General features: G+C 47.0%; 1 protein-coding gene across 2 annotated transcripts in view; it reads left to right on the plus strand.

Annotated features, from left to right (window-relative positions):
• The first annotated feature begins 13802 nt into the window (after positions 1–13802).
• Positions 13803–21531, plus strand: part of ARHGEF7 (Rho guanine nucleotide exchange factor 7) — a 189298-nt gene continuing 181569 nt past the window's right edge. Inside the window, exon 1 of one of the 2 annotated variants that reach the window (XM_074963778.1) lies at positions 13803–14464. In XM_074963778.1, coding sequence (XP_074819879.1) covers positions 14300–14464 — 165 coding nt within the window. In that variant the 5' untranslated portion in view covers positions 13803–14299. The remainder of the gene's footprint in view (positions 14465–21531) is intronic. The other variant, XM_074963783.1, reaches the window with a different exon arrangement.

Genomic DNA, 21531 nt, shown 5'->3' on the forward strand with positions numbered 1-21531 from the left:
AGAGGAAAAAATGGGGGGAGGGATAGCTCAGTGGTTTGTGCATTGGCCTGCTAAATCCAGGATTGTGAGTTCAACCCTCAAGGGGACCATTTAGGAATCTGGGCCAAAAATGGGGCATTTGGCCCTGCTTGGACTAGATGACCTCCTGAGGTTCCTTCCAACCCTGATATTCTATGAAAATCATGAGGAAATTGTACAAGGGGTGTTTGATTTTGCAGGAATTGTTCTCAATTTGTACAGGGATTTTTTGGTACCATTTGCAGTGCATTGTCCTGATCACTATGTCTACACTGCAGCTGGGAGCAAGCTTCCCAGCCTGGGTAGACAGATTTGTTCTCGTGGGGCTCAAGGTAGTGTGCTAAAAATAGTGGTGTGGATGTTGCAGCACCAGCGGAGGCTTGGTCTAGCTGCCCGAGCTCACGCCTACCCTAATCCCAGATCTGAGCTCAGGCGGCTAGACCAGGGGTTCTCAAACTGGGGGTCGGGACCCCTCAGGGGTTCGCGAGGTTATTAGAGGGAGGGGGGGTCACGAGCTCTCAGCCTCCACCCCAAACCCTGCTTTGCCTCCAGCATTTATAATGGTGTTAAATATATAAAAGTGTTTTTAATTTATAAGGGGGGGGGTCGCATTCAGAGTCTTGCTGTGTTGAAAGGGGTCACCAGTACAAAAGTTTGAGAACCACTAGGCTAGACCAAGCTTCTGCTGGTGCCACAACATCCACACAGCTATTTTTAGTGTGCTAGCAGGCATCTGTCTGTCTAGGCTGGGAGGCTCACTCCCAGCTGCAACGTAGATATACCCTAAGGGTACGTCAATACAGAGGGTGACCAGACGTCCCGTTTTGGCCAGGACAGTCCCTTTTTTAAGCCCTGTCCCTGCTGTCCTGACTTTTTTGGCAAAAGTGGGCATTTGTCCTGTTTGGTCTTGCCAACTTGATCAGTTGGCAAGAGCAAGTGAGACAAATGCCCACTTTTGTCAAAAAAGTGGGGTGGGGAGGAATGTGCTGGGTGGGGGTGGCAAGCAGCAATGTCAGCCCCGACAGGGGAGGAAGAAAGGCTCGGTCATGGGGAAGGCAGGGTTTGAGCGAGCAGCGGTGCCAGCGCCAGCCTCATACAGGGGGCAGGCAAGCGGCTTGGGCCAGCCCCGCCTGGAGAGCTCGGGTGAACGGCTCAGGCCAGCCCTGTGGAGAGGGGAAAAGGGCTTGGGCCAGTCCTGAGCCGTGTCCCGTTTTCCCTTTGGGAAATATGGTCACCTTATGACAATATAAGGATAAAAAATGCATGACTGCCCTGGGTCAGCTGACTCAGGCTCAGGGGGCTTGGACTCTGGGGCTGAAAAATCGCTGTCCAGACTTTCAGGCTGGGGCTGGAGCGTGAGCTCTGGTACCCTGCAAGCCCAAGCCCAAGCCCAAATGTCTACACAGTAATTTTTAGCCCCACAGCCTGAGCCCCCATCAGCCGACCAGGGCCAGCCGTGGCTATGCTGCGGGTCTCTTATCCCTGTGTATCCTCAGACACTTTCTCAAGGTTAAATAAGTAAATCAAGTTGCTTTGGTGGTGCTGTTTCTTCACAGTGGCATTAAACAGTAACACTCAAGCCAAAGCAGTTCAGCAAGGCAGCAGTTAGGGACTTCTGTGTAGTTATGTCAGGCAGCAAAGTACGAGGCCCACACTTAGGCCTTGCCTCTGTCTTTCTCTCGTGACCCAATTTAGTGTTGATGTAAACGTTGTTGGAACTTGCATGCCAAATGCAAGTTTGTTAGAAGACAGTTATAAATGATAAAACAGCATAGCTTACCCAAATTGGACAAGCAGTGGGTATAGAAAACAAATGTAACTTACATGTTGAATAGTGGAAAGGCTGTACAGCTGGAAAAGCAACTAATATGAGAATGCAAGATAAAGTAAGAGAGGGGTCAGGTTTCTTTTCCTACAACACCCTTTTTGCCTCTGAACATGTCTTGCACACCTGGTGATTATCAAATTGGTACAGGTTATTCTGCTTTACCATTTATACCCATTTTGTGGGGAGCTGGGGGTGGGGGACATAGGCAGTTCTCTGGAGGCAGGGGGTTGGGGAGCCCAGGGGGCGATAGGGAGGGGGATGGGGGGATGTGAGGGGAGGTTCTGGGGATCCAGGGGTGGTTGGGGAGGGGCACATGGGGGCTCTCTGGAGGTGGGTGGGTTTGGGAGCCTGGGGGGGATGAGATGGGGAGCTGGGGAAGGGGCATGGGAGGCTCTGGGGAGCCAGGGGCTGATGGGGGAGGCTAGAACCAGGGAGTGGGACTGGGAAGGGCTGGAGTGAGGGGGACATGAGCTGTTTGAGTGGCAGAAGCATAAGAGGTGGTTCTGGGGGGCTGAAAGGTGGGAGTTGGCTTCAGGGAGTCAGTGGAAAGAGGGCTGAGGAGCCAGGAGCTGATGGGGGATGGGGTGGAGCCAGGAGCCCTGGACAGGAGATGACCTTGGGGAGCCAAGGGGCTGGAGGTAGGGGCTGAGGTAAGAGGCGAGAGCTGGGGAGCCAGAAGATGATTGCAGGGGAGAGGCCGGAGCCATGGGACCAGGGGTTAAGCAGGAGAGTCAGGAAAGTAATGAGGGGAAGGTAGCTGGAGGCAGGGAGTGGCACAGGAAATGGGATGGCATAAGGGAAAGACAGGAGTTGTGGGAAGGAGGGATGGCTGTGTGGTTGGGGGAGTTGCAGCCATCAGAGGTGTTGGGTGGGGGAGCTGAGGGCAGGTATCTAGATGCTGTTTCGATCCATGTTCTCTACATGGGTGGATGTGTGGGGAGCAATTTGGGTTATTTTCATGACCATAGGGCTGGGGTACTGAATGCCAACAGGGGGGTTATGTTATCTTTACTCTCTGGTTAGGCAAGTAGAACTTGTGTCACAGCATTGCAGTGAGCCCAGCAATGTCTCAGATGGCTGTGAAGGGGATTGGTGAGGGTTGTTAGGGGAAGGATGGTGAGGTGTAAACTTTGAAAATTCAGAAGACTTGGAGAATTTGTCCAAACTGAAATTCTAGCTGGTTTAGGGTCCCTCAGCCCCCTAAGTCATTTACAACCACTTCCAGCAACCCAAAATGTAGATACTTTGATTTAAAGGTTCTGTATAAACAAAACAAAATGACCCTGGAAAAAATGAGCTTTGTGTTCCTGCTTTCCACTCTGTAGCTGGGGTATTGGAAGCAGCATTCTGAAGAGTCCTATTCAGTGTAGCTTCTTGTTTCGAGAAGAAAGCATGATATTTGAAGTTATGTTGAACATTTTTTTGATTCCATCTAAACGTTCGGTCAACTCAAGTTAAGCACCAGTTCATGTGGACCTGTTGGGGATGGATCACTTGATGATTTCTGACCAAAGTACTTGGTACGTAATTTAAATGGTTTGTCACTGCTAAACCGAACAGTTACAGTATCTGTTGTCTTGATGCTATTGAATTGACTATGCAAATAATTAAGAGAAAGCTAGACAGTATGACTGGGAAAGCCTCTGGTTTCCAAATCTATTTCTACCAGTAAAGTAGGAATCTTACAGTGCCTATAGGTAACCTTCTTATGAAGCCATTATAATGGTATGTTGCACTGATCAGACAGAGATTACTGGGGGGGATGGCCAGAGACCAAATTGAAAGATACCTAAATATAAAAGGATTCATGAATTCACTTTGTCATCACACCAGTTAATCCTGGTTGTGTATGCACCTGTAGCGTGTTGAAGATTCATAGGGCTGCAGTGTTTGGGAACTCCTGAATTCAAAGCTAGCCCGATAAAACCTATTTTGCCTCATTTTAAAGTAGACTTTCTCATTATAACTGCAGAATGCATTTCCATTTCATAGGTGTTACACATAAGGAGCTGGAGTATGACTTCTGGAAACCTACCAAAAGACTTGGAAGCTGTGGCTGCAGGGTTGTCTTTTAAAGTGCACTTTACATAAAAGCAAAACAAAAACCCACACACAATTGTCCAAAGAAACAATCCTAGATAAACATAGAAAAAGGAGATGAACATTTTTGAGCCAACCACAGTTCTTGTAAGACTTTATAATACTGCCTAGTGTGTTTAAAAATGAACTATACTACCCCAGTGCTTTGATGGAAGTGTGAGGCTTAAGGGTCACTGAACGCTGAAGAGTTAATTCCCTGCTCACATGCATTATTTTCCACTGGTGTAATTACATTTACTTCAGCGGAGTTACTCTTGACTTATGCCAGCGTAAGATGAGAATCAGGCCCTATGAATCATCTCTGTTGCATGACAATGACAGAAGCACCGATGGTGGGTCACTGTGTGTGGGTCCTGTGTGGAAATTCAACATGTTTAATAACCCTCATGCTTCTCCTTTGTTAACGATTGTGAAGTAAGCTCTCTTTGGCCTTTCTACAACATGTAGGGTTATTGGCTCAAGGCCTTTGTAAGGACTTTTTTTAAGGTACCCAATGTACAAGGTACCCAATGTGTTTGCTTACTTTAGCAGTGCATGTTTCTTCATTTTAACTGAGTGAATTTAAAGAGAAGCAAAATGGACAGTTGTTGCTAGCAAGGCTGTGAAAACAGAGGGAGGAAAAGATGAAGGAAATAAAGATGCAGGGCTGATCTGACCAATCATCATTGGTCACACAAACTCTTACTGACTTCAGACCACCTTTAACTGTTTTTTTTAGTCTTCTTGGGAACCATGGATGTGATCCTTTCTCAGGCCTTATCTACACTGGGGATTTGTCCTGACAGCAGCCATTGCTGGCCAGCTGCTAGCATAGCAGGAGCAATGCAAACCTGTGCTGTAGATAGGCAAGGCTGATATGAATCATGATTTGCACAGGTGTCGCTTACTCTGCTTTCAGTTCATTTCAATAGCAGTACTTGTGGAGTAAGGTGCTACTGAATGTGAGGAAAGGTGGCAAAAGTGGGTCTTAAGTGATGATACACAGGACTATAGTCTAAACATAGGCACTTGTGGTGATCCACGAAACACTCATCCCAAGGTAAATGGTGATATTTATTGACTAATCTGTAAACTGTTTCTATCACCTTAACACTTGAGTACCTTGTGTGTATTAAAAATAAATACAAAGTTGTCAAATTATTCTGTAGCACTAAAAATAGAGACTCCATACGCTCACGTGGTCTGCTTCAAAAATAGTCCAGAGATCAGATGAAAGCTTGACTAAACAAAGATATATTACAGTGGGCCCTAATGCTTGCCAAGTATGGTGCCTGGCCGACTGCCAAAGGGAGCAGGTTCCAACTGCACAGGCTCTCCCCTGAGAATGTCCTGCTGTCAGGCCTGGAGAATGCAAGCCCAAGAGCTGACAGCAAGAATGACCCAGCAGATTACAACTGTTGCTATGGGATATGGGGAGAGTGAGGATGGGGCCCATTCCACCTTTGTAATTTGTAAAACATGCCAAATATCACAGTCATTGAGCACAGATACATTTTTTTAAATAAAAAACCCTTTCGAAATCTCACTGACAATTCAAAACACCCCCACATTCCTGTCAAATATACTATTAACCCTCCTCCCACCCATCCACAATCACAGGCAAAAGCCTGAGAACAGAGACTGCACCATAAACACATTGACTAGGGTGTTGCACACTTTGTTACATTTGAAGAAGCTCATTGCACACCACAGGCTCCCTGCATTCCTCCATTCCCAACATAAACTCCCTGTGTGCCACCCTCCCATCCCCCTTTATTTCTGCAACCCCCATCTCCTCTCTCATGCCAGCGGTTCTGTGTACTCCCCCCATAGATGGGTTCCTCATTTTCCCCTCCCTGGCAGAGGTTCTGTGTGCTCCCTATTCCCCCTTCTGCCACATGCTAAGCACTCTGTGTGTGCCCCTGTCCTCTTCCCCCATTTCATTATCATCCCCCCATACTAGAGGCGCTGTGTGACCCCAATTCCCCCTTCTCCTATACCAGGGTCCCTGTCATAGGTTGCCTTGTCTAGTTCAACCCCAGGGGGTGAGGGTGGATATCTGTCTCCTCACAGACATCCTTCGCTGGCTGTAGGCATTGCTGTAGAGCCAGCTTAGAGTGCAGAGTATAGTCCTCTTGTTGTAAGCCTTTGGCGGGTGGCAAACATAAAAGAGGCACAAAACAATCAAAAATGGTAAGTGTTGACCAAACAACACTGCAGCCCACAAAACTGTCTAGACTCACCCAGCAGTTCCCCACAAGGTAAGGTAAGAGGTCCGTAGTCTCTGTAAAAAGGTCTAGGCCCAAAGGATCCAGGCTGAGCACCCTGTGTTCTAAACACAAAAGGGAAAACAAAGTGAAGACAATCCTGTTATTAAGGTGTGAAAGTAATTTAAGGGACTTACCGGTACACAGGGCTGGGGTCCTGAGCAAGGTGTGAGGGGGGCTCAGGTGGAAGGGGCAGAAGGGATGGGGTCTTTAAATCCCTGGGCCCTTTAAATCGCTGCCAGAGCCCTGGGCCCTTCAAATCACCACTGCTACCCAGGGGCTCCGGCAGCGATTTAAGGGGCCTGGGGCTCTGGCTGGGTTAGCTGTGGTCAGGAGCCCTGGGACCTTTAAATCACCACCGGAGCCCCATAGTAGTGTTCGTGGCGGCCAGGAGCCCCGGGGTTCTGGGGGTGATTTAAAGGGCCCGGGGCTCCTGGCCACCGTTGCGACCCCAGGGCTATAGCCGCAGGGCTCTGGCAGCGATTTAAAGGGCCAGGGGCTCCGGCCACTCCCAGGGCCCTGGGCCCTTTTAAATTGCTGGCCTGGAGAAGCTGCCCCCTGCTGGTATGGTCGGCTCTGTATTGGCTCTTGCCGGTATGCTGTACTGGACAGTACCGGCTTACTTTCACCTCTGCTGTTATTTCTCCAGCAGGTCAGGTGGCAGAGGCTCTTCAGCCATTTTCCTGGTAGGCAGCCCTGTTCTGTGAGGCCAGGGAGGTCTAGCTCTGCCTCCTGCCTCCTGCTCCCTTGTAGGGGGTTGGACACTCCCCTTTAAGGAGCTGTCCTTCTCCAGGTTTGAGAGGCCTCACAGGTTGCACCGGGCTGGGTCTGTTTGTGCCCAGAGGAGCTCTTTAACGTAAGAATAGTTATACTGGGGTCAGACCAATGGTCCATCTAGCCCAGCATCCTGTCTCCCAGCTGTGGCCAGTGTCAGACATTTCAGAGGGAATGAACAGAAGACGGCATTTATCACATGATCCATCCCCTGTTGTCCAGTCCCAGCTTCCAGCAGTCAGATGTTTAGGGACACCCAATGATCTTGGCTAATAGTCACTGATGTACCTATCTTTCATGAGCTTATCTAATTCTTTTTTTAACCCATGTATACTTTTGACCAGGGGTCAGCAACCTTCGGCATGCAGCCCATCAGGGTAATCCACTGGTGGGCCACGAGACATTTTGTTTACATTGATCATTTGCAGCAACGACCCTCCGCAGCTCCCAGTGGCTGCAGTTTGCTGTTCCCAACCAAAGGGAGCGGCAGAAAGTGACGTGGGCTGCAGGGATGTGCTGGCCGCTGCTTCCCGCAGCTTCCATTGGCCGGGAACAGTGAACCACAGCCACCGGGAGCTGCGGGGGTCTGTGCCTGTGAACGGTCAACATAAACATAATGTCTCGCGGCCCGCCAGCGGATTACCCTGATGGGCCATGTGCTGAAGGCTGCCGACCCCTGCTTTAACTCCTTCATGACTGGGGTGGTAATATGTCCCACCACCGTCCTCTATTCTTCCCTCCATGCCAGGGGCTCTGTGTGTCCCCATTCCATCACATTTTTATTTCTTTTCTTTCTGTCTGGGAGATAATTTATTCAGGGTGTCTACCTTTTAAATTGTATTGTGTGGATGGGCAGAACTGAGGTGGGGGGTATGGTTAAGATGGAAGGTGTGAATGGCTACCATCAACCGGTTCTTTGATCTATAGATAATTACTAACTGCTAACCAGATGGAAGGGACTCTGTGTGTGTGCCCCATTCCCCCTTTTTTTGTTTTCCAATTTTCACCAGCATCAGTTAGGTACTGCCCACTGATGCCCAGACCAGTCCCTGAAATTTTGGAACTGATCAGATGCAGCATTCAAAAGTTATCATCATAGCAGACAGACAAACACCAAGTGGACAGACAAGGAATACCATCAAATTGAGTGCAGGACCTTGCTTCACGCAGCCAATGACCTTATTTTCAAAACCCAAACGAGGATAATTGTGATTCACGAGTGTCCACAAAATACTCATACAAAAGTACTCATTTTTTAAAACGTGCTGGTGTCATTATGGCTAAGTTCTGACACAACATATGCATATTTTTCAGAGTGCAGGATTTTTTCCCATTAATGTAATTCTCTGAATGACTTTATCATGAAGCACTGAACAAGTGTAATTAATATTCACTTTGAGTGAAACAACAGCCTTGATTGTGTCTGCACTCAGTTCACTTTTCAAACTTTTCATCACACAGAACACTTGTTCTACTCGACTTTTTGTTCCTGGTAAACACAGATCAAATTCTGCTCAGTATAGAAATATGTCTTGAATGAACACTGGTTATTAGAAATCAATTTTAATAAAGAACATAATGGATCAACATCATTACCTTGAATTGAACCTGGACGAAAAGATAAAGTCAGTTCAGTTGTTGAACTGATGTAAAAAAACATCCTGTGATCAACATTGCCAAGCATGTAGGCAGCCATATCCTGGACCCTCAGAAACTTCTGAGTGCTCTTGAAGGGTAGGTCCTAAAGAACATAGCAGTAATCCAGGACAGAAGTTAGAAAAAAATGGACGACTGTGGCAAGGTCTGTATCTGAAAGAAGTGATCACAATAACGTTATGAAATAAAAAACAATTTAACAACACGTTTTGACTGTTAAGCTATCTGGAATGCCAGGAACAATCGGGGATACAGAAGCTCCCTAAACCTCTTAGACATAGTGTGGGCAAACCCCTTCAGTAGCTGAGGTAGGCACCTGCTCTGACACAGACTCAGAAAAGGACTAGAGATCCTGGCCAATAACCAACTGAGCATAAGCTCCCAGTGCAACATGAGGGCCAAAGGCAGCAAATGTAATCCTTGAATTTATAAGCAAACATTAAGTTGAAGTAGGGAGGCGTTATAACCACTGTACATGGCATTAATGAGGCTGTTATTGTAAGACTGCGTTCAGTTGTGGGGTCCACACTGTACTGGAAAATGTTCAGAAAAGTGGTCCGTCAATGGTAAAGAACAAATGTCTGTAGCCTGGAACAATTATGTGCGGAGTGTCCACACGAACCCTAACCTATATGATGTGTACCACAATCAAAACTTGAGGTACAAAACCCTAGAATTTAGGGCAGTGGTTCCTAAACACCAGTTTTTCCCTTTTGAGACTCTCTTCGGGTGAATTGGCAGCTAAAAAGCTCCCCTTCAAGTGGCCCGTTGCACCAGCACAGTGGCTGCCATCTCTTTAATTTTATCCTTTTGTTTTAGAATGCAAGCTCTTTGCAGTCATTCCCTTCTTTATTAGTGTGTCCAGCAGCTTGGCACTTCCTGGATAAATAATTCTGTTTTCTTGTTCAGCTTGTCTCTTATTTTTCCATTCTATTTTTTATTTTATTGCTCTTTCTTATTATTTGCTTCTTTCTTTCCCCCCCTCCCTAGTTCACTAACTCACTAGAAAATTATGTGCTGCTCAGGATGGGCTAGGGATCACCTATTGACACCACCCCTGTTGAGCTGAGTGGTTCAGAAGAGAAGCTTCAGCTGCCTGGCTGCTGCCTGTGACTGCAGCCCTGTACCTTAGCTGCTCCTCCAACTGTGAAAAGGACTATTGTGGGAGCTGAGAAGGAAGCAGCAGAAGCACATTTCCAGTGGGAGCAGGGTGGATCTATGGCCAGATGGTTTTCCCCCATTCCACTGTTCCTCTGTCCCACTTTCTCCCCTCCTAACCTCACCTGGCACCTCCCTGATAGTGGGGATTTGCTCCCCAGGTAGGAAGACACTGGTTTTAAGAGTTATAGATTATAACCAACAGCTTCAACTGCACTCAGAAGCTAGCAGGTGGTCAGTGAGCAACAAGGAGCACGGGTATTAGTGCCAATGGTGGCTTACTCCACTTAAGGGGACAGGCCGGATCCTGCACAAATTAAAGCGTCAAGGCTCTTTTTGAAGGTAGCTTTAGGTAGGACACATGGCAATAATTAGCTCTGCGTTGCAATACATAAGTGTTGATCATTGCGGGGAGGGTCAGAAAGAAACAGTCAGTCTCTAGGTTAAACCTACAGAAGGAAAAAACACATTGCCCACGGGTTTCCTAAAACAGCCATTGATCCAATATGATTCCAAGACTGCAAACTACTGACTGTCACCATGATTCTGGATTGACCTTTAGTCTGCTCCCTTCCAAGTTCCCACGTCTGTTAGGCACAGAAGAACAGAGAGAAGTATAACTGGTCAAAACATCTCACTGTCTTCTTCAGTGATAAACAGGATGGGGGTCAGAACTGAAAATCAAAAAAATTGTCACAAGAGAAAACAAAGAAGAAAAGAAAAATGAATGGGGGTGGGCTAGAACATAAAACAAAGTGCTGTAGCTCACGAAAACTTATGCTCAAATAAATTGGTTAGTCTCTAAGGTGCCACAAGTACTCCTTTTCTTTTTAGAAGAGACACAGTTTGCCACCTGACTGTATGGGGGGAGGAACAGCTCAGTGGTTTGAGCATTGGCCTGCTAAACCCAGGGTTGTGAGCTCAATCCTTGAGGGGGTCATTTAGGGATCTGGGGCAAAAACTGGGGATTGGTCCTGCTTCAAGCAGGGGGTTGGATTAGATGATCTCCTGAGGTCCCTTCCAACCATATGATTCAATGACTCTTTTTTTGGATAACTGATCTATGAAACAACAACGGTCCTAGTGCGGCATATTGGGAACCCCCACTGCTAACCTGCTGTCATGTTGAGAATTGACCATTTATTTCCTGCTCTCTGTTTTCTGTCTCTCAGCAAGTTTCTAATCCACGACAGTACTTTACCTATCATCCCCAAACCAGCTGGTTTCCTTAATAACCTCTTGTAAGGGATTTTGTCAAAAGCTTTTTGAAAGTCCAAATAAATTATGTCAACTGATGCTTCTTTAGCTAATATTTCACTCCAAATGCAATGCTGTAAAAACGGCCAGATATCCAACAAATCTGGATTACGTATTTCTCTCTCCCTTAGTCAGGAAGAGACCAGGATGTTTTTAAGACTGGGATTTCCTGTAGGTATCCAAATAGTTTTCTCGTGTAGAGCACAGAAGTTTTAAGATTTCCTAAGCTAGCACATGTGCTATAACTCTCTCCTTAGAATGCTTCCTACACTTTCCCTAAGAGAGTGAATGCCCCAATCATTTTTTCAGGCTCTGCATATGTTTACAAAGGTTAGGTTATTCCAAAAAAATAGCAAAAAATAGCAAATGTTCCAATATTCTTCTGGGTTTTTTTGTACAGATATTTGTTATTTAGCTGCTGTTAAATGGTATGTTGAAGGAGTAAGTAGAAAAGCAAAAGTGTAATGCTAGCGTACATTTTGGAAAAGTTATTAAACCTCATGTTTTTGAGTTTGACAATCTCTAACTATAAAGGATTTTGAGGGGGGCAGACTATCCTAGGTCTGCCTCATGCAAGATTGCTTGCACCTTCCTCTGAAGCACCTGGTGCTGCCCACTATCAGCGACAGGATATTGGACTAGATGGCCCTTCAGCAGTTGCTATGTTTCCCGTGTGCATATAAAATGATCTTAGCAGCAACATATAGCAAAGTGTGATGGGCCACTAATGATGGAGCCAATCCTGCAACCACAGGGGCCTTGTCTAGGCTAGGAAAACAGACTGTGTTTGAAAATATGTTAGCTATCAAACTCTGAACATAACTTTGCACCTAGTGTGGACACTGAAAAATGTTAACCTTAAGTTCCTCGATAGGGTCTTGTCTAGAATAATTTGAATAATTTCACTGATAGAAGTAGTTTAACTGAAGTAAATGGGGAAAAAGGCACAAATACATTATAAATCATTTTGTACAGGTTCATTTTCAAAATATTTGTAAATACTTTACACTGGCTTAGCAACTACTACCATAAATTATAATTGTGGAAAGTCACAGAAAGTAAACCAGTGAAACATATGGCAGACTGTAGACATGATGCCTGGAAATGAACATAGCCAGGGAAGCTAGCACTTCAGTCACCATACATTGTTTTAATAATTGGCTTCATTGCTCATATAAACTGTAAGCAAATGAGTAAAATGTCCAAATGGGATCAGTTGGCCAGGGATTCCCATAAAAATGTTCCCCTTTAGCCTTTGATAAAACATACATTTGATAAAACACACATGAGCGTACTTGCAGAGAGGACAATGAGGGACTGACGAATCTATTGACTTTTTTCCTGTTTAAACAAAAACAATTTGACCACAGCCAACTGTATTTTTATAAGTGTTTTCCTTTGTTCTTGCAAAAGATGCCAAATTAAAATTGTATATAAAATAAAATGCTTATGCTGTACACTACGTTAAACTTGTGTAATTTGAAATACAGAGATGTGTGTAGCTTTGCAGGGGAGTTTAGGGGTATTCTCCCCTGGTAATTTTTGCAACCAGTTACAATTTGGTACATTCCAAAGACAAAAAGTCTACTCCTCAGGAATATTTTTATGAAATCCAGGGATGTCAGCTCTGTAAAGGGACTTGACAATTGTTCAGAATGGGTCAGCTTTATCAAAAGTAGAGACAGCATCCCAATCCGCTTTTCTGTTTGGTGGTCGAATGTTAATAAGGGTGCACATAGAGCCCTTCCCAGCACATCACTGAAACTGCGTCTGCACTACCTTGCAGTAGACCCATGAAAAGTGAATTAAATGCTACGCCTCTCACAGAACTGGATTACAGAAGTCGACATTAGAGGCGACTTAGGTTGCTGTAAAGGACCCAGTAGTGTAGACACATACATTAACATACTTAAGGTGTCTTCCTTCTACCTAACATTTTAGTGTAGACCAGGCCTGACTTGGTCTAACCAATTCTTCTCCTTCAAAAAACTGCAGTTTTCTTGTGGAAGTCTTTGTTAAGCTGTTTCAGGAGGTTTCTTTTTCTTTTAGTGCCTGTATGGCTCCAGAAGCAACACTGGCGGTGACTGCTTCAAATGTAATAGTAGTAAAACACTTTCACTTGGAAATATCGAATGATGCAAAACCATTATTTATACATCTGTTCTCTTTTACATGGCGAAGTCACTGATTGCAATCAAGTGGCATCAACCAACCCTCCACTAGAGGGCACATGCAACGTAAACTGTTTGTTCAACGTTAGATCGTTGTTAACGTTACCAAGGTCAAGCAGAATAATGAGTAAACCTATTCCTGATAGATTTATGAGTCCATTCTGCACTGTTTAGGATCCATCTGGTGACACACTGAATTAAAATGTTCACTCAGCAACTGTTGGCTTGCTGGGTAGTAAAAGAGTACATGGCACACATACTTATTTGAACGCCAACCCTCCCCCCGCCCAAAAAAAAAAATCCTGAAGGATGCCACGATTTGAAGATCAAATATCCACTTTACCTCTAGGTGAAAAAGGATAAAGATTACTAATATTAGCCACCATGTATATAGGGGAGGAGGGGGGGATTTAAATGGTCTCCTAAATCTGACCGTGGTTACTGGGGATGTGTATAAATATGTATATGTATGGGAACACACATCCCCACGTTTATGCATTTATACAATAGCTCCAACGTTGGCATTTGCATCCCGTGTGCGGCAGATGCCACGCTCTGGGAGACAGCAGCTCCCCGCCTAGGGGCCAGCAAGCGGCGCGCGCTGCGAAGGGGAGAGCCGCCTGCTGCAGCCGCCGGGCCCCGCGCGAGCCGTGCCCGCTGGAGGGGCGCGGGCTCCGCCGCAAGTCTGCGTGCCGAGAAGGGGCCTGGCGTCTTTTCTTCTCCGCCGGCTGTCAGTGATGTCATGCGGAGGCAGCCGCCGCGGCGGGGGGAGGAGGCGCTGCAGGTTCATGTGTGTGTAATGAAAAGGCAGTGGACAAGCTGCCAACGCGCACGGGAGAGAGCGAGCGAAACTGGACCCACTGGATCTGGCAAAGCGAGTCGTCATCTGCAGCAGCTCCATGGCGAGGGAGGAGGGAGCGGCGGCCCCGGCCTCTGCTGCTCCAATGTGAAACCCCCAAGCCCGGGGTGGGGGATCCTAGCGGGGGGGCCCGCAGGCCAAATACAGCCTCCTCCGGCGCGCGATTGCTCCCCCCCTCCGCTCCCTGGGATTTACCCTCCGCGCGCCGGCGGCGGCGGCGGCGGCAGCAGCCATGAACTCGGCGGAGCAGACCGTTACATGGCTGATCACCCTGGGCGTGCTGGAGTCGCCCAAAAAGACCATCTCGGACCCCGAGGGGTTTTTGCAGTCGTCTCTGAAAGACGGGGTGGTGCTGTGCCGGCTGCTGGACCGCCTGCTCCCGGGCACCATAGATAAAGTAAGTGCATGCTCCTGTGCCCCTGAATCCCACCCCCACCCAGCCTTGGCGTGTGTTTGGACCCGAGAACACACCCACACCCACCCCATGCACAGTCCCACAGGAGCTCGGCTCCCGCAGCTCGGAATGCACCGTGTGCTGAATAATGCATCCACCCTGCAGGGTGTCCGATGCAGCCCGGCTCCCCCGGCAGCTGAGCCGCTGCCTGCACAAGCCGAAGGTGCGGACCCGGCCTCTGACGCTACCGCCGCCCGCTCCGTGGGGAGGAAGGGGGCGCCCGGCTGGGGTGGGGTGGGGTGGGGGCAAAGCTTAAGCGCCGCAGCCGAGAGCGCGCGGTGCTTCCTGCACGCGGCCACATGGGCTGAGGAACCCGAGAAGACACGTCCCCGCCCTGGTTCCCCTCTCCCCGGCCGGGGAGCGAACCGAGCCGGGACTAGATGTAGGCGCTTTCCTTTGTTGCAGTGATCCCCCCTCACCCCACCCTTGAGAGCACGGGCAGCGCCGGAGGGAACGGGCGGCCTTTCCCCCTGCATGCGGCCGCCTCCCCCAGCCAGCCGCAGGGCAACCTCCTCCCGCCAGGAGCGCTGCGAAGGCGCCATTGCCCGGGGCTGGGGCAGAGGCGGGGCCGCAGGCAGGCACAGAGTTTGCAGGAAGGCTGGACTCTCGTAGGTCACTTTTAAAGGGACAGGAGCCTGGGCTAGTCCAGCGCTGTGGAATCACACCCACACCCCCGTGGGCGGGAGAAGAGGAGATTCTGCCCAGTGGATAGGAATGAGGTTATTTGTATGTGGCTGTAATGTGTTAGTCTCAGTACTGGTTTATTAAAATGGCCAGATAAAAACAATTTCCCAATCAGGCATCCTCCTGCAGGAACCACGTGACATGAGGTTATTTAGGAAAATAATAAAGCAGAGTGTATTAAATATACACCGTGGTCATCATTATTGGTTCTGGAGTACCATCAGTGTGCGAGGTGCTGTGAAGAGAGTCCTTGTCCTGCGTAATTTACGGTTAGAAGCCCTGATTTCATTTCTGTGGGTGCACCTGAATGGAGCCCCAGTGGTTCTGTGCAGGCACAGGGATCCACCCAACGGCAGGATTGGGGCCTAAGTAGAGGTGAATATAAGCAGGGAGAGTGGATGAGACAACAAGCAGTGTGTTCAAATGGTGAGCTGGGTACATAGGTTTTTGGGTTTTTTGCGTTTCACAATTTTTGTGAGATTATTTTATAGGGGAGAAAATGCCTCTTCATATTAAAATCCTAGCTGTATGTGAAGGAGAAATGTATACAGAATCCAATGTGTCCGTTTCAGTCTTCCTTCAGGACATTCCAAAACCAGTCCATATAACATCTGGAATACTAAAAATGTTTCAAACAGCACAGGATGCAACGTGACCCAGTCTCAGTAAACAGTAGAGGAATGGTTTTAAATACTAGAAATAGTTTTCATGAGGACTGTTTGTTTTTGTATTGGTTGGGCCTTTTATTGTTTACCTATCACTCAGAAGATCGTACTTTTTTCAGAGTGACATGAAAATGGCATTACAGTTTTGGTTTGTGTTGTGTGGAAAATACAAACATACGGTGTGAAATCCTGTAACTTTCATGCACCATGTACACGTATATACAATAATTTCTCTAGTATTCCAAAGAGAGAGGATTTATGCCATGCCCAAAAGAGGCTACAGTATTTGGAATGTTCAAATTGAAACATCGGGGCTTTATTTACCAATTTGTATTCAGAATATTAGAGGAATTAGTGTTTGTATGGACATGGTGTTATATATATTATTTTTTCTATAGAGCACATATGCAAACTGTGATATACATATCAGCACTTATGTTAAAACTTTGCTTTTATACCATACAAGATAATAAGGAAAAGAATGATGAAGAGTGTTTGGTGGGCCAATGGGAAACCCCTGTATTTTAAAATACAGTATGATAAATGAGGCAGAATGGTCTAGTAGTCAAGGCACTGGACTAAAATAGAAGAGATCTGAGGTCAAGTCTTGTCTCTGCTACAGATTACTATTATTCTTTATTTGCATTGACATTGCCCAGGAGCCCCAATCAGGGATTAGATCCCATTGTGCTAGGCACTGTACACATAACCAAAAAATGTTTGATCTCTGATTCAAAGAATATGCAATCTAACGATGAGACATGGCAACAAGGGGAAGTGACAAACAGAGGGCTGAAGCACAAAATATCAATGAGATGCATATGAGCAATGTGATAAGGAATGGTCACAGCACATCAGCGAGCTAATTGCTCTGTGCCTCAGTTGCCCATCTGTAAAATGTAGGGGATAGTACTTCCTTTCTCCCACCCCGTATCTTGTCTGTGTAGGATCCAATGCTGCAGAGATTCACCCCTGGTTTAATTTTCCACACTGTGCATAATCCCAGAGTAAGTCTTTGCTGGGTCAAAGCTTTAGATTCTTTGAGGCACGGACTATATCTTACTATATGTATATACAGAGCCTCGCACAATGGGACCCTGAACTTAACTGGGGCCATTAGATGCTACTGTAATATAAATAATAATAATTAAGAAAGCGGAATGGAAGAGAAAAATATCTTAAGAGAGTGCATGAATTCTACACGAGTGCCACAGAATTGGGGATTGAACTGTTCATGCAAATGACAGACTATCTGCCATTTTTATACCAGGTGCCAGAGTAACTAGAACCAACAACGTCACACAACTGTTCAGACAGGACGAAACTCACTCCCCCATGGAGGGCCCATTCAAGGCTCTCCATCACACTTAAGCTCTGCAGTAGGGCTGTGCAGTAAGGCACAGTACTTGGTCAACTGCATAGAGGGCCGTTCACATTCCCTGTGTGCTGCGCAGGGAGCTCTGAAATAGCGGTGACTAGGTCTCTGCTAAGGGGGGACTCAGGAAGAGCCTATTGGACCCACACGTTGATAGATCTAGTGGCTTGGAGCCACTGTATAGGGCAGTGGTTTTCAAGCTGAGGTCTGCAAACCACGGCGGGGTCCAGAGACTATGTCTAAGATTTCCACCGGGGTCTGCACCTCCATTCAAAATTTTTTAGGGTCCTCAAATGAAAAAAGGTTGAAAACAACTGGTCTAGGGGGTTGTACAGCAGTTTCAATTTATTGGCTATAATAGCTGCCATATAGGAGCTGTGGTTTTCTCATTTTGGGGGTGGGTGTGGATTGTTTCCCCCTAATCCTCAGTTACTTTCCTGAATAAATCCCATTAATTTATTCATTATGGGGGAAGGGATGATTTTCACTCATACTGTACTTGCATATCCAAAAAACTACACTCAAAAAACTTTACTAATGCTCCATGTCAACGTTTTAAAGATTCTGTTTAAATTCCGAACACATATCACACATTGCCAGCAATAGGAGTTGTGGTGCACAAGAAATGTAGGATTGGCTCCATTTTCTCTAATTCTCATTCTGGTTTTTTGTTACTAGAACCATCTGCAAGAAAACAGAATAATTGTTTTTAAGAATTGATGTTCTTCTCCTGTTATCATTCTGTTTGCAACATTGTTACTACTACTAACGGTAATTAATATAGCACCAGACACATACAGAGTTCTTTTCAAATCTGGCCCTTGGTAATTTACTCCTTGGCACCCAAAAGCCTACTGATTTAAATGGGCATTTTGGGGGCCCAAGAAATGTAGGATTGGGCCCATAAACTAAGGGCATGTCTACACTACAGAGTTTTGTTGACAGAAGTCAGCTTCCATCGACAAAACAGTGGAGGTGTACACACTACAATACTCCTTCCACTGACAAAACCCTCCTGCTTTGCCGACAAAAATAAAACCACCTTGATGAGAGGCATAAAGCTTTTGGTGGCAAAGTTATATCGACAGAGGCTCAGTGTAAACACTGAGCTTGGTTATGTTGCTGTAAATGGCCTCCTTGAGGCGTTCCACAATGCCCATATTGACTGCTCTGGTCAGCAGTTAGAACTCCGCTGCCCTGCACCCAGGTACACAGGCATTAAAGACCAGGGAATTTTTGAAATTCCACTTCCTGTTTGTTTGGCATGGACAGCTCACATCTCATCTTCCCAGCTAGCCATGGCGACTCCCCGCAGCAAACGCTCTCCTGTTTGGCACACACCTGAGTTCTTAGATCTGCTGGCGCTGTGGGGAGAGGAGGCTGTGCAGTCCCAGCTCCACGCTAGCTGTAGGAACTTTGATACCTACAGTCAGATTTCTTGTGGCATGTTGGATAAGAGCTACAAATGGGACACACATCAATGTCGCGCAAAGATAAAGGAGCTGAGGCAGGCGTACCAGTAGGCAAGGGAGTCAAACCGTCACTCCGGGGGTGGGCCAAAGATTTGCCGCTTCTATAAGGAATGGGATGCCATCCTCGCTGGTGACCCCATTTTCACCACCAAGAGCCCTGTGGATACTTTGTGGGGCTGGAGACAGTGGACTCAACTCCGATGAGGAAGTGGTGGACAAGGAGGTCGAGTTGGAAGACGACATGGAGCACCCGGCAGGGTCATCCAGTGGCGCGGCGAGTCAGGAACTCTTTTCCACTCTGGAGGGGTCTAGCCAGTCCCAGCAGTCTGTCTCTGGCCGTGCATGATGCAGGAGAGGGGAGCTCTGGTAAGTGATCTTTTTGAGTTGTTGCTGCTCGGTTATATGAAATAGAGTTGTCCTTTGCTTTGTTATATGCTAGAAATGGGTCAAGGGATATAAACGTACAAGACTAGCTGTGTTGGCCTGTGCTTCATGTTCCCCTGTGTAGCTTAGCAGTGCGGTGGAACAGCGTGTTAATGCACACCGAGATTTCATGGGAATCCTCCAGAGAGATCTCTAGGAAACTTCCCTGGAGGTACTCGCTAATCCTCTGCTGAAGGTTCCTTGGCAGAGCTGCTTTGTTCCTTCCCCAATTGTAGGAAACTTTCCCTTGCCAATCGGCAATCACTTGTGCGGTAACGAAAGTGGCACACAGGCGAGCAGCAAAGGGACCTGGTCTGAAGCCACACTCATGCAAGAGATGCACCCTTGCATCCTTCCTTACCCTCAGGAGTGAAATACCGTCTTCAGTGACCCCTGCCTGTGAAAATGGCGGCAGAATTTACAATATTGTCCCTAGTCACCTGTAGTGATCCCCTTAAAAAAACACCAAGACCCTTTGCCCCATCTTAAGCGCCTCCCCCACCCCCCGCCCTGGGCTGAACTCACCATATTTAAGGTGTTCACCAAGGTGTATGCTTGCCAAGAGACAGTGAGAAACTGATTCGTATTTTTTAAAAGGTGCATTTTACTATAATGAGTCGATGCGGTGTGTGCACTAAAATTCATGCTTCTGTTTCTTGTTTCTTGTGCTTCTGCAGATGTGGACTTCAGTGGAACCCACTACACACCAGCGGAGCACCTCTGCCAGATAAGGAAGCAATCAAGGAGGTGCAAGGAGGACATGTTTTGAGAGGTGCTCCAATCTTCAGAGGCCGAAAAACAAGAACGCAGGGAGTGGAGAGAGACTTTAAAAGAAAATTATAAAATAGACGAGCAGGACAGAAAGGAGAGCCAGGAGTGAATTTTAATGGGCCAGGAGCAGATGATAAAAGTGATGGAGGAGCAAACAGAGATGTTGAAGTTCCTAATCACACTGCAGGCAGAATTAGTGTGCTCGACCCCCCTGCAGATGATACAGAACTGCTTTCCATGCCCACCCCAAACTCCTCCCACACATTCCTTGCAACTTCCCAGCCCATCTTGATACCCTGGTCCCTCCACCTCTTTGAACAGCTTCCAAAATGATTGCTGGACTTACACACAGCTATGAGAGCCTACACTGCCCTTCATTGTTATCTCCCTTCCTACCAAGCTTTTTTTGTGTGTTGTTTATTGGTATTTAATAAAAACAAACTCGCTGAACGATAACCAATCTTTATTTGTCTCCAAAACACAGTGATTGCTGCTGGAATGAATACACAGTGGCAATTTGACAATTTGCTGAGTAAAAATTTTCATGCAAGGCGGCAAGTTAACAAAGCATGGCAGAGTGCGGTATAGACTGACTCATTACTGGAGCTGATTGTCCAAATGGTGCCTCAAAGCCTCCCTGTTTCAAATAGACCCCTCTTGTGCCCCTCTAATAGCCCTGATATCTGGCAGCTCAAAATTAGCCACCAGGTGATCCGCTTCCACGCTCTACCCCGGGGGCAATTTCTCAGCCTTAGCTTCACAAGTATTATGAACATAGCAGGCTGCTATGACCATGGGAATATTTTCCTTGTTTAGGTCTAACCTGCCATAAAGGCAGCGCCAGTGTGCTTTTAATCTGCCAAAGACACATTCTATGGTCATTCTGCACCTGGTCAGCCTATTGTTGAAGCACTCCTTGCTGCTGTCTAGGCTTCCCGTGTAAGGCTTCATGAGCCACTGGAGTAAGGGGTAGGCTGGGTCTCCCAGGATCACCATGGACATTTCAATATCGTCCATTGGAATCTTCTGGTCTGGAAAGAAAGTCCCTGCTTCCAGCTTTCTGTACAGGCCAGTGTTCCTGAAGATGCATGCATCATGCACCTTCCCTGACCACTCCACGTTAATGTCAGTAAAACGCCCACGGTGATGAACAAGCGCCTGCAACACTATGGAGAAGTACCCATTCCTGTTGATGTATTCCGTCGCAAGGTGGTCCAGTGTCAAAATTAGAATATGTGTGCCATCTGTCTCCCCTCCGCAGTTAGGGAAACCCATTTCTGCAAAGCCATCCACCATTTCATGCAAATTGCCAAGAGCCACAGTTCTTCGTAGCAGGATATGATTAGTGGCCCTGCACACTTGCCTTAATGCAGCCCCAGTGGTGGACTTCCCGGCTCTAAACTGATTCGTGACCGACCAGTAGCACTTTTGGAGTCGCCAGCTTCCACACAGCGATCGCCACACACTTCTTCACCAAGAAAGCAGCTCTCATTTTGATGTTCTTGCGCCGCAGTGCCAGTGTGAGCACCGCACACAGTTCCAAGAAGGTGGCTTTCTGCATCTGAAAGTTCTGCAGCCATTGTTCATCATCCCAGACCTGCACAATGATGCGATCCCACC

This window comes from Natator depressus, chromosome 1, assembly GCF_965152275.1.
Source record: "Natator depressus isolate rNatDep1 chromosome 1, rNatDep2.hap1, whole genome shotgun sequence".
Lineage (NCBI taxonomy): Eukaryota > Metazoa > Chordata > Testudines > Cheloniidae > Natator > Natator depressus.